This window comes from Perognathus longimembris, chromosome 5 (assembly GCF_023159225.1).
Source record: "Perognathus longimembris pacificus isolate PPM17 chromosome 5, ASM2315922v1, whole genome shotgun sequence".
In the NCBI taxonomy this organism is placed as follows: Eukaryota; Metazoa; Chordata; class Mammalia; order Rodentia; family Heteromyidae; genus Perognathus; species Perognathus longimembris.
In genome coordinates this window covers 82989273-83003058 of record NC_063165.1, presented here as the reverse complement: position 1 = coordinate 83003058, position 13786 = coordinate 82989273, and the positions used below count along the sequence as shown (strand labels likewise).

At 53.9% G+C, this 13786-nt stretch overlaps 1 protein-coding gene across 3 annotated transcripts in view; it reads right to left on the bottom strand.

Moving 5' to 3' along the window:
* Positions 1–13473, bottom strand: part of LOC125352045 (1-phosphatidylinositol 4,5-bisphosphate phosphodiesterase eta-1-like) — an 89468-nt gene extending 75995 nt beyond the window's left edge. For 2 of the 3 annotated variants that reach the window (XM_048347230.1, XM_048347231.1), the window contains exons 1-2: positions 6967–7109; positions 1042–1166 (exon numbers count right to left, since the gene is read on the bottom strand). In XM_048347230.1, the coding sequence (XP_048203187.1) occupies positions 1042–1120 (79 nt within the window). In that variant the 5' untranslated portion in view covers positions 1121–1166; positions 6967–7109. Of the gene's footprint in view, positions 1–1041; positions 1167–6966; positions 7110–13349 lie in introns of those variants that run through there. The other variant, XM_048347232.1, reaches the window with a different exon arrangement.
* Positions 13474–13786: the final 313 nt, after the last annotated feature.

Sequence of the window (13786 nt, the reverse complement as noted above, 5' to 3'; positions counted from 1 at the left end):
CTAAACATAGAGCTCCCCTATGACCCAGTAACCCCACTCCTGGGCATTTACCCAAATGACCACAAGCAAGACCACACTAAAGTCACCAGCACAACCATGTTCATTGCAGCATTATTTACCATAGCCAAGATATAGAATCAGCCCAAATGCCCCTCCATTCGTAAGGAAATGGAAAGACTTGCAAAAAATCATATTAAGTAAAGAAAGCCAGACCCAAAGAAACATATGCTCCATGATTTCCCTCACTGGTAATAATTAGTATATTCCTAGGACAGTCCTAGCAAACATTCACAGTAGCTGAATAACTATGTACATATGACCACATAAAATGATGCTAATCGAAATGATCTCCACGATATGGAAATGAGGGGTTGTTTTGTGGCTGTCTTTTCTTTTTTTCCTTTTTTTTTTTTAAGTGTACTATTTGCAATTATTTCTTTTGTCATTCGTATTTTTCTCTCTCTCCTCTGGTTTATTCCTGTGGTCACTGTTTGTGATTTCTGTATTCTTTGTCTTTTATATAAGTTTGTCTGATTTGGGGAAGGGAAGGGAAATCACAGAAACAGCGTGACAAAGGGTAAACCAATACAACAGCCATATGAACTAGACACTATGTTGGAAATAAACTTTACAGCTTGGCGGGTGGAGGGGAATCCAGGGGAGGGAAAAGAGAGAAAATGAGGGAGGGGGTAACACTGTTCTAAAAGAAATGTGATATTACCTTACTTATTACCATTACCATTACTTATGTAACTATAACACCTCTGTACATCACCTTTACAATTAAAAAAAAAAAAAAGAATCAAGATATAAAAAAGAAAAGAAAAGAAACCTCCCTGCAAGGCAGAGGGGCCATGACAACTGCGCGGCTCCTACTAGAAACCGAAGGGACTCCTTAGGTAATTAATCATAAACAAATGAACCCAGGCTTCTTGTTCAACCCAGCGAGGACACCATATTGCCTCCAGAATGCCAGAATAAAGGCGCTGTCAGGAACAAAACGAAAGAGGCCACCCCATCCGTCCGCAAGCAGGCGCTCACCGTGAAACACGCTGTTGTCCACCAGGAAATGCCTGCGGTACTGCACGCGGCTCCTCTCCTCCAGCTTCCAGTAGGTCATCGTTGCGGGACGGCCGGCTCAGCCCACGCCAGGTCACCAGGCTGCCCTGCCAAGGGAGAAAGGGGCAGAAGTGAAGGCAGGGCGACACACAGCCTACCACCGATGCGCGCCAGAAGGGGCCTGCACAGGAAGCAGCACACACACGTACACGCATGTGCACACACGTCCACGCACTGGCACACATACACATGCATCCCACACATGCCCACACGGCCAATACACCCGGAGTAGCCTGGTGTGGGTGGCAATACACAAATGTACACACAGACACGCATGCGCACGTATGCAGACACTGATCTGCATACGCGGACACCTCAGTATTCACACACTCACATGCTTTCACACAGAGATGCGTGTGTATATAGGTATGTGTGTGTACCTATGTATGTGCACCTGCCTGGACACCTAGGGTCATGTGCATACACATATGCCTATAGGCACAGTATACACAAGCACACAAACATGCCCACCAACACCAGCACACGCGCATGCGTACATGCATATACACACATGCATGCACACACAGTACACATGCTTACACAAGGTGCTCACACACCTGTACACACTCACACACTGCACGCAGCCACCCCATCTCCAGACACGGGCCCCCGCCCCGGCACTTCCCACTGGCCTCCGGGGAGCGCTGGCCAGGGAAGGAAGTGCGCACTGGGGTGTCCGGCCCCACACAGTGCCGCCTGGCGACTGCCCGGGAAGCCACCGTTCCCCACTCATGCGTGGGCTGTGGGCGCCACTCCCGGGGCCCGGAGGCTGGGCATGATCGGCACGTCCCCGCCACTCCGTGACAAAGCTCCGGGCCACAGGCGGGCCCCTCGAAGGTGTGTATGGGACCACGGGCACCGGCCAGGACACAGGCTGGCAGACAGGTCGACGGAGGCTAAGCCGGGCCGGGCTCCCGCACACGGAACCAGCAACACCCGCTAGGGCTCCCGCCTCCATCCACAGAGATCAGTGGCTGCAGGGAGAACTCAGAAAGCAGATGCTCGGACCGGTGCCTCCTCCCCCACCGCTGTTGTGCGGGACTCAAAGCCAGGGCCCCCCTCCAGATCAAGGCCCCAGCCAGCCCCCACTCCAGATCCAGGGCTCCAGCCAGCCCCCACCTCCAGATCCAGGGCCCCAGCCAGCCCCCCTACCCCTGCCCTCCAGAGCCAGGGCCTCAGCCAGGCCCCCCAAGAACCTGTCTTTAAACAGACTTCAAACCTCAGACTGTATTGAGATTTGGCCTTTTTCCTTTCGAGGAAGTCTGCTCCTCCCTCAACGCACGTCCCTCTCTGTTCAGTGTGTCTCCTTCTAGCACTTTTCCTGTGTGGAGCCCTCTACATTCATAAAGAATTCCTTTTTCCAAGCACAGGGAGCACCAGGACACACACACACACACACACACACACACACACACACACACACACACACGTAGATAGATAGATATTATTTATAATACAGATCCCTACCTCTACGTATGACCACTTCCCTTACCAACTTCATTTTGTGGTTTTTGTTATGATATTTTTCCCTAAAAAAAAAAAAAAAAGGCGGTCCTGAGTCTTGAACTAGGAGCTTGAGAGCTGTCCCTGAGCTTTTTCTATTCAACGCTAGTGCTCTACCACCTGAGCCACAGCTCCACTTCCAGCTTTGTGGTGGTTCCTCGGAGGTCAGCGTCTCATGGGCTTCCCAGCCTGCGCTGGCACGGAACCCCGATCCTCGGGCTCCTGAGTAGCTAGGACAGCAGGTGTGAGCCCCCCGCGCCCAGCGCCTTACTGGGCCCTTGCTTCTAGTCATGGACAGCCCAAGGGAGAAGGGGGAAGACCCTCCGCTCTCAGGGGGGCCCACAGCCCTGCCTCTTCCACACAGGAAGCGGGCCTGGCGGGGAGCATGGACCCCAGAGCCCGGGCCGGGCCCGGCCCCCCCACCTCCCTGCACCCTGTTAGCAGGGAAGGGTAGGCGACCCAATGGGTCCATCTGCAATTATACACTCAAACAACCCTGAAAAACGACATAATTAACAGGACTCTCCAGGAGCAATTTATAAAGGGAAATGCTGATTTCTCCTCTCGGAACCTCACTGGAGATGAAAGGCAAAGCTAATCACCGCCGACAGCTCGGCTCGTAAACCCATCAGCCCCTAGGAACAGGCGGGCTTAGGAAACGTCTAAACCTCTCCCGCACCTCCCTCTCGGAATCCCCCCAAGAAGCGAAGATCTCATCCAAGCTCTGCCGCTCAGGCTTTCCCAACTGATTTCATCAAGAGGAGAGAATTTACCCAGAGAATCACCCAGAGCGGGGGGGGGGGGGGGGGGGGGAGAGGCGGGGTACTGCTTCCTGGGCCCAGGGCCCAGCCCACCCCCCCCATGCTGGGCCCAGGCCACCCAGCCTGAGGTCACCCACTCCCCTCCCCTCCCCTCCCCCCTCCCCTCCCCTCCCCTCCCCTCCCCCTCCCCATCGACCCCAGCTTCTAAGCTCCACCAAGGCCCTGGTTACAGTGCTCTGCCTAATTCCACAGCCCAACCCCTCCCAGCAACCCACACAAAGGGGAATAAATAAAAGGGTACTTTGTTCAGTTTTAAGGCTCACAGTAAACCCCAAGTTCCTGGCGTGTTCTCTTTTCTTTAAAGAGACGGCGAGCTGAAATCACTCTGAGCCACTGGGACAATGAGGTTCAATCAACCTCCAAAGACTCAGATACTGCCCAGGAAGGGGCTGGCTTTAGGGAGCCCCAGCTTGAAAGGAGACCCTATCTTTTGATCTAATAATTCATCTTTTCTGGAAATATAGCAAAAATAAAATAAAATAAAGACACAGATCAAAACGAAAGCACAAAGATATTCCCTGTGGCATTTTTTTAACTGTATTTTTTTTTGTCTTTTCTTTTTTGGTACTAGGGATCAAACCCGGGACATTGCACTTGCTAGGCAAGCGCTTTGCCACTGAGCTACATCCCAGCCCCACTGTAGCGTGGTTTTATGACAGAAAAATGAAAAGACTGACTGCCCCATTTGGGATCAGCAGTGATTGCTAAGCATATATGAATACTCTTGTTTGCACAGGGTTTACAAATGAGCATAGGCAAGTGTTCAAGAAACAGGCGACGATAATTATGAATATAATATTGCATAGAACTTAAATATATCATTGCATCAATCTAAACAAAAAGACATTTAATCTTTGCTGTGCCATATTTGTAAATTCCTGTTCTTATGTTAGAAAGCTCCCTGCAGTTCCAACTTTGTAAACATTTATTTTTTTTCTTTCTTTTTTTTTTTTTGCCAGTCCTGGGGCTTGAACTCAGGGCCTGGGCACTGGCCCTGAGCTTCTTTGGCTCAAAGCTAGCACTCTACCACAGTGCCATTTCTGGCTTCTTCTGTGTATGTGGTACTGAGGAATTGAACCCAGGGCCTTATGCATGCTAGGCAAGCACTCTACCACCAAGCCACATTCCCAGCCTGCAAACTTTTTATATGATTTGATATGAAACATTTTATGGCACATACCTACCTGCTATTCAGGAGGTGGCAGTTAAAGGATCCCAGGCAAAGTTAGGGCAAGACTCTATCTGAAAACAAACTAAAAGCAAAAGTGGGGGCTGGAGGCCTGGCTCGGGTGGCAGAGCTCCAGCCCATGAGCGAACGCATCAGATCAAGCGTGCAAGCCTTGTTCTCGGACAAATATACAGATAATAAAAGCAAAATGACTGGGGGGCATGACCTAAATGATAGAGCATTTAACCACCAGGCCCTAAGTTCAATTCCCAGTACCGCCAACAAAACAAAACAAGACGGTGACATTTTCTGCCTACTGCTGTTTCTCCTCTTCTCGACTGATGGGAAATGTCCAATGCCAAGCCCATTTCCAGGCAAACTCGGGCTCATCATAACCTACGACCTCCATCGCACGTCCCTGAAGTTGGTGCGAGGGATTTACACGCATGCTCCTCAAGGAGACCAGCGGTGATTTCCAGATGTTTTGTCCTGAGGCTGTCACAGTTTCTCTGTCCCCTGGGAGAACTGGGACGACTGAAATTAACGTTTCCTTGAAAAACTGGTCATTAAGGGGCTGGGGATATGGCCTAGTGGCAAGAGAGCTTGCCTCGTATACATGAGGCCCTGGGTTCAATTCCCCAGCACCATATATACAGAAAACGGCCAGAAGTGGCGCTGTGGCTCAAGTGGCAGAGTACTAGCCTTGAGCAAAAGGAAGCCAGGGACAGTGCCCAGGCCCTGAGTCCAAGGCCCAGGACTGGCCAAAAAAAAACTGGTCATTAAGACTTGCATGACAGGTCTCATAAATGTTCTATGTGTAGTCTGTACTTTTCACATAATATCTTCTCGACCATGTAATCCCATTATTCTAGAGGCCCTACTTCAGAAAAGGAGGGGGGAGGGGAGGGGGAGGAGGAAGAAGAAGAGGGAGGGGGAGGGGAGGAGGAGGAGGGGGAGGAGGAGGATGAAAAGACATGTTTTTTTAAAATCTGTAACTGTGGGGAATGTATGATCTATTCAGTTATTTCTTCCCAAATTATACAAGTTAACCTGACAATAAGAACTCCGTAAGACAACACATTACTTTCCATGTTCTTGCGCTAAGAATTGCTTCTGACTTTGCGTTTCTGCCTCCGACTGAAACTTGGACACTCAATAGATTTCCCATCCCTCTCTTGACAAATGAACAATAAGTTGGTACAGTTTGCGTTCACTCTCTTCCAAGACCATGTTTTAATGATTTACCCAGTAAACAGAGAAAAAATACTTGCAATTCACAACCTGTCTAACAGGAGAAAGGCCGGGTTCCAAACGGAACATTGCATTCAACGTCTTTTTCCCTGCTGCTGAGATCTCCCTGACGCTTGCATTCAGGGACTGTCTAGAGAGCACAGGAACGACAGGACTGCCTGTGGGCAGTGGACCCCAACAGACCGGAGCAGAAGGCACAGGAAGGCGGGAGCTGAACACAGCACTGGCCTTCCTCCATGCAGGAGTCTGCTCTCATTGGCCACTGGGTCTGGCAGGAACCAATCAGGAGGCTTGGTGAGGAAGGAAGGAATATCTGAAAACTGCACCAACTCCCGGCCCCTTCAGGAAATCCAGACTGCACTGGCTTCAGAAATCACTGCCTGGGATGGTTGGGAAGACAGAGAATTGCTTTGCGTTTCCCTTAACCCCACCTCCAGGCCTTAACTCTGTGCCTGGGAGCTGGGAGGGCGGGGCTTGTTCTCCCTGCATTATTGAAATTCTTTTTTTTTTTTTTTTTTGGCCAGTCCTGGGCCTTGGACTCAGGGCCTGAGCACTGTCCCTGGCTTCTTCCCGCTCAAGGCTAGCACTCTGCACTTGAGCCACAGCGCCGCTTCTGGCCGTTTTCTGCATATGTGGTGCTGGGGAATCGAACCTAGGGCCTCGTGTATCCGAGGCAGGCACTCTTGCCACTAGGCTATATCCCCAGCCCATTATTGAAATTCTTATGTTTCATCTTACGTATTAAGTGAAAAGTTTCAAAATCCAGAGGTCATCAAAGGGTATGCATCCGATAGAGAATAATTTACCTCTGGTCTCTAGCTTCAGAAGAGTCAATATATGTTTTCTTCTAGAATGGCTGCACATGCACCGGACAGACTTGTTCACAGCTCTGCTTATACGAAACCCACCATGTTTAAATAGAAACGAAAAATCAAAGGAACTTGGCATGCCGGTAAATCCCTCTGTAAAGGGATCCGCTTGGAAACCGCGACTTCTCCTTTCAATCTCTCTGGCCTCGCTAGATGTCAGGAAGGAAGCATTAGGCAAGCACAAGTCAGTCTGAGAAACTGCACAGCACGCAGCCAATCACCAGCGTCAACTCACTTGGCGTGTGGCCCAGGAGTCTGGCGCCCGGCAAACCCAGTTTGCAGAGGTTCTGGTAGCGCTGGGGGCAGGTGTGTCCCGAGGTCAGGAGGAGGAGGGGGGAAGGCGGAAGGGCAAAGTGGGGCTGAGTTGGAAGGCCCGAGTCTCCCAGAGAAGGAAGTGAAGGCGGCTTGGAAAAAAGGCTTGAGCACCTTCCAGGGTTAATCAGTGACTCAGCTGCTCCAGCCCTGAACCAGGTCTTCCTGTGTCCAAGCCACAGGTGTTCCCTGCACCCCGGAGTCAGCCAGAGGGAAGAAGAGCCAGGAGAGGGGTGCGCAGGCCTCTGCCAGGCCCTTCCAGCGGCCGTCTCCCACGAAGCAAGCGGGCCGAGCTTGTGCGACAAAACCAGGCGCTTGCCAGACGTGGAGAAGCCAGGCGTGGAAACCGCGGCCCGCTCCACCCACAGAGCCAGGTGGCGAAGTGACCAGAGGGCCGGTGGGGCAGAGGCAAGCACGCGAAACCGCGCGCACACCATCTCCAGTGTTTCCAAGGAGCCAGGCCTCGATTAATCACCTCCAGACCCCCCCAAGGCAAAACAGCCTCTCCACGCCCCGCCAGCCTCTCCACGTCCCACGGTTATCCACCAGCTTCTCCACTCCTCACCAGCAGGTTGAAAATATGTCCATCCCTCGGCATTTAGCATAATGGGAGAAATTTGAAAATAAAAACCAACCTAGTCATTTTTGGGGTTTTTTGTTGTTGTTGTTGTTGTTTGTTTTGCCAGTCCTGGGGCTTGGATTCAAAGCCTGAGCACTGTTCCTGGCTTCCTTTTTTTGCTCAAAGCTAGCACACTACCACTTGAGCTACAGCGCCACTTCCAGCTTATTTCTGTTTCTGTGGTGCTGAGGAATCGAAACCAGGGATTCGTGCATGCAAGGCGAGCACTCTACCTCTAAGCCACCTTCCCAGCCCAACCTACTCATTTTTGTAAACTCAGTCTTGCATCCCCCAGTGGTAACATGGCGGGCTAGACTAGAACACAGAGACGGGCAGACCTCAGTTCAAATCTCATGTCCGGTCTGCGCTGAATGAGATCCTGGACAAGAAACAAACTTCTGCCTGGCACCAGTGGCCTCACCTAAAACTCTAGCCACTCTGGAGGCTGAGATCTAAGGGTCAATGTTCTAAGCCAGTGAAGTGGAAAGTCCTGAGACTCTTATCTTCGAGTAAACAGCTAGCAAACAGCTGCAAGGGCAAGTGTGCCTCAAGTGATAGAGCACCAGCCAAAAAGCTCAGGGACAGCACCCAGGCCCTGAGTTCAAGCCCTAGGACTGCCACATACACACAAGAAGCAAGGGAGGAAGGAAGAAGGGGGCGAGGAAGGAAGGAAGGAAAGGAAGAAGGAAGGAGGGAAAAGAAGGAAGGCAGTTTTCTCTGAGCCTCTTCAGTAACACAGGCTCATAATTCCTGTCTCTTTTCATTGTGGTGGGCTGTGGTGAGACACACAGGAAACCTGTAGCCACACGTTAGACATAGATGTCCACTCCTTTCTTTTCTTGCAGAACCCTTGAAGACACTTACTAGGCTGGAGAGTTCCAGAAAAACCATCCCTTCTCGTATTTGATCTTACTCATGCCGGGCTTCCTCTGGCCACGAGGTCTAAGGTGTGTGTGTCACCGGAGGCAGGTTCATTTGCACTTGCACGACCTTGCATTACCTGGGACAGGCTCGTGGCACGTGCACACCCACGGAGCGAGCAAACGGGATCACTAGCGGTCCAGGGTGTGTATGACCTGGGGCAGGCTCATTTGCACGTGCACACACACACACACACCCTGTGCAAGTGGAACCAGGCACCTGGCATCTTCATCCAGGTGCATTCACCTCTTACTTTGTCAGCCTTGGGGCTTGAACTCGGGGACGGAGCGCTGTCCGTGAGCTTGCGGCACTGAAGGCTGGCGCTCTACCACAGGTGCTACTGCGTACACAGCGCCACGCAGTTTTCTGGTGGCTGATTAGAAATGGAGAGTCTCACGGACACCTTCCTGCATGGACCGGACTTGCGACCCTCAGCTCTCAGCCTCCTGAGTAGCTAGGATTACAGAGGTGAGCCACGGGCGCCCAGCTGTGTATGATCTTTTACAACAATCATTGTGTAGCCACGAGCCCTGGTTTACTAATTTACATAATAAATAAGCAGACCTGGCTCTCTCTCTCTCTCTGTGTGGTACAGGACAGTGCATACAGTCGGCGCAGGCGCTCAGTGACTTGCACCCGAGCAGAGCTGGGAAGAGCATCTTGATCTCTGCCCTGAGCCCGGGCAGCCACCTCCCACCCCCTTTCCCATAAGGCACCTTGAGCATCGAAAGGTGAAGCTGTGGAAACTCCTCCCCGAGTGGCCAGCACGCATATCTGATTTGGCACACCCTCGCCGCGGCAGAACCAGATCTCCTCCTAACACAAAAAGGGTCACGGGTGTCAACGCGATGTGAGTGTCCACCGAAGTGTGTCTAAACGATTTTCCTCGTGACCAGAGCCGGCCTGGGAAGGGGCCCCCCTGGAGGGGCGGCCCGATGCCTTCCCCAGGGCCGACCTGCTGCGGCAAGCACACTGCCCAGGCCCCGCAGCCCAGCCCCAGGTCCTGGACAAAGAGCAACAAGTGAGGCGCTCTTCAGGCTCCTCTGACGACGAAAGAAAGAGGGCCACCGCCTCCCCAACCCTCTGCATCCCAGAAAGGAAAAAGAGAAGAATGTCTCCCAGACATAGAAACCGGAGGTCTGTAACAACTGTAACGCATTTCCGCAGTCTAAACTCACTACCCAAAGTGCCTAGAAATTACTCTGGCTCCAAAGTCAAGATGCACACGGGTTCTACCGGGTTCCTTTCTTCGGGCCGCAGTTCTGAATGCACATCCCTTTTCATCCCGGAGAAAGCACAGCGTTGACCGCCGAAGCACGACCGGCGGGCTCTTTCTTCTCAGAGGGGAAGTGGCAGGAGAGTCACTGTGGCATAAACAGCCGACAAAGCAGAGGAGCCCGCAGTCACCCACGCGCACGTGTGCGTGCCGGACTCCTGGGAGGAAGGCTCCCAGCTCACCACAGCCCCGAGAACAAGTCTGTGTGAGCAAACTGTCCACCCACGGGGCCCGCAGTGCTTCTCAGCCTACACATGGTTCCGACTGACTTGCTCAGAGACGATGCTCTTGAATCCAAGTTTAAGCATGTCTCTCAAGCGAGAAGTCTAATAAGCACCGCGTCCATTTTTCTCTAAAGAGTACCAAAGGCGGGAGGCTCCATGGTAGAGCTTCTGCCTAGCACATGGGGGACCCGGGAGAGGAGAAGGAAGAGGACGAGGAGGACGAGGAGGCGGAGGGAAAGAGGAAGAAGAGGACAGGAGGAGGAGAAGGAAGAGGAGGAAGAGCTCCCTCAAAATGTGAAGCAGCATTAGAATAATTTCACAAACTCCGACTCTTAACTCATTGAAGGCAGGATTGCTCTTCTCGCCTGACATGTAAGTTCTCAATATTTGTTGACTGGATAAATAGATACAAACTATTTCATTGAGAGTTTTCAGAGGTTAGGTCTGGGAGGGTGGCTCAATGATTGGATGCCTGTCTAGCAAGGGCTGGTGTTCAAACTGGCAGTACCCCATCACCACCACCATCACCAAAACATAAAACCCATTTGCACAACATCTTACACGAGGGCACCTTAACACAAAGCACCTTCGTGCTTTACGTTTCCGTTTCTACCCCTGGAATTGTGCAGAAGGGGGGCTCTTTAAGTCCACACGATGGGAATGGATGCAGTGGGAAGGTGGCAAGAGAGGCAGTGGCGTTTTGCTGTGGATCTGGTGAGGCTATCAGTGCAGGCGGTGCCCACCGGCGTCCCCTCCTTTGTCTGCTCCAGCCCCTCCCCCCGCCTCAGCCCAGAGCCTTGGCCCTGGGAATCAGAAAACCCAAGCCCGCCGCAGGGCAGGCCAGGCCGCCAGACAGGGTCACCAACTGCCTGAACCTGAAAATTAAGGTGCTCTGATTGTTCAAAAGAAAAACAGAGAAACTCAGATGGACTTCTGAAACTACGTGAGCTAGGTCGACGGAACAATGCCGCGGCAATCCCTGACGGAGGGGAGAGGAACCGGTGTCCACCAGTGATTTGAAAAGGAACGGGCTGGTTGTATTTGCCCACATCGGCTGATGACAAGAAATGAAGTCATCTCGGACTTGCTACGAGTAAACGCTGGCAGAACTGCACCAAAGCAAAGTCAGAATCATCCTGCTACGCCCTCCGAGGCTGCACTTCCTCCCAGGAAAAGTTACTTCATTTCAAATATGCTCCCACTACCCCCACCCCCACATACACTCCCCCTATCCACCCCTGCACAAGCCACGGGCACGCTGCCCTGGGTGTGCACAGGTGGATCGGACAGGGCATGGACCTGCCAAGGCTCACAGTTTTCATGAGATTGATTTTGGTACAGATGGCTTATGAACATGGGTATGGCCGAGCTCCGGTAGCTCACACCTGTAACCCTAGCCACTCGGGAGGCTGAGATCTGAGGATCTCGGTTCAAAGCCAGCCTGGCAGGAAAGTCCGTGAGAGTCTTATCTCCAGTGAACCACCAGAAAACCAGAAGTGGTGCTGTGGCTCAACGTGGTAAGAGTGCTAGCCTTGAGCTGAAGAGCTCGGGGACAGCGCCCAGGCCCAGAGTTCAAGCCCCATGACCAACAAAAAGAAAGAAAGAAGGGAGGGAGGGAGGGAAGGAGGGGGAGGGAAGGAGGGGGAGGGAGGGAGGGAGGGAAAGAAAGGAAGGACGGAAGGAATGAAGAAAGAAGAAAAGAAGAAAGAAAGAAAGAAAGAAAGAAAGAAAGAAAGAAAGAAAGAAAGAAAGAAAGAAAGAAAGAAAGAAAGAAAGAAAGAAAGGAAGGAAGGAAGGAAGAAAACTGGTCTGTTATGAAGCTTCTAGAACACTGACTCTGCAGAAGATATGAACCCAGGATGAGATAAAGGCTGTTCAGTCGAGGGCTCTTTGGGGAGAGCCTTTGTCTGGATTCCTAGCTTTTTGCTGGGGTCCTCTTGGAGCTGGCTGGTGTCAGCCCAGGACGCATGCCCACGCTTGGGACCAGCATCTCTGTGTGCCATGCTTCTGAAAACACCAGTGTTTCATTTGCCTCCGTTTTACTCAGAACCTCAACGAATGCTCCCTTAAGCAGCGTCTCACCATTTCCCCCAGCGATCCAATGGTAACAGGGGACAGGGACGACAAGGTTTGGATTTTGTTCTGCTTTGCATGTAGTTACTTCCGACTTTGCTACGGAACTCCTGAGGTTTAAAAATAAGTAAATAAAAACAAAAAGCAGCCTGGTGCCGGTGGCTCACGTCTGTTAATCCCAGCTACTCCAGAGTCTGAAAGCTGGGGCATCTGGGTTTGAAGCCAGCCGGGGCAGTTAGGTCTGTGACACTCTCCAACGCACGCCAAAAGCTCAGGGGCAGTTCAGGCCCCAGGACCCAAACACACGCGCGGGCACACACATATACACACATATACACACATGCTCACACACATACACACATGCTCACACATACACACATGCACATACACATGCTCACACACACATACACACATGCTCGCACATATACACACATACACACATGCTCACACATACACACATGCACATACACATGCTCACACACAAATACACACATGCTCACACATATACACACATACACACACGCACACACACACACATGCTCACACATATACACACATGCGCACACACACACACATGCTCACACACACACACTCAAATGGGATCGTAAATGGACTACACGCTACAAGCAGAACCACCAGTCCAGGAAAAGTGGAGGCGGGGGAGGGAAGGGGCAGAGGGCAGAGGGCAGAGGGCAGCGGAGAGAAGACGCGGGCTCTGCAGGTGCCGCGCCCCGGCCAACCCACCCCCACCCCCTCGCCGCGGCGGCGCCGTTGCCGTGGGAACGGCGCAGGCGCAGCGCGCCGCCCCGCCCCCCACGCCTCCCCGGGAGCCGGTCTCCGGGCCGGGCCGGGAGCGGAGCGCGCCCCGCCGGTGCGTGGACCCCGCGGAGCCCGCAGCCCTCGGGGGTGCGCGGCGGTCCGAGCTCCAGGGCCCCGGGCCGCGGCGCTGCGCCCACCCGGCCTCCCCCGGAGCACAACTTTCGCAGACACGCCAACCCAAGGGCGCACACTGCGGGGACCCCCAGGCCGCCCGGGCCGCGGCCACCTGCTCCCCAGAGCCGCGAGCGGGCTCCGGCGGCCCGGTCCCCACGGCTCCCCGCACGCGCCCCCTCCCCGCACCCCTCCCCTGCACACCCCTCCCCTGCACACCCCTCCCCGCCGCTCCCTCCCGACCCTCTCCCGCCAGCACCGACCTCAGGTCCAGCCCCCGGCGACTCGGCACCCCCGAGTCCTCGTCCCCAGAGCCGGGGTCCGCCGTGACCTCCGGGCCGCGCCGGCGGCGAGCGCGCGCTCCGGGTTCGGGTCCCCGGGGCCGGCCGGACTGCGGCGCTGGGAAGAGCCGGGCAGCCGCCGGCCGCGCATTCAAATCCCCGGCTCCCCGCCCCCGGCCCCGCCCCGCGGCTCCCCGGAAACCAGGGACTGGACCACCGCGGACTGGAGGCCGCCCCCGCGGGCCGGCCGGGCGCCAGGCCTGGACGGCGACCCCCGCCCGCACCCCTCCGCGCGCCCTGGGGGACGGGGACCCCCGACCGCACCCCTCCGCGCGCCCTGGGCGACGGGGACCCCCTCCCGCACCCCTCCGCGCGCCCTGGGGGACGGGGACCCCACCCCGCCCGCACCCCTCCGCGCG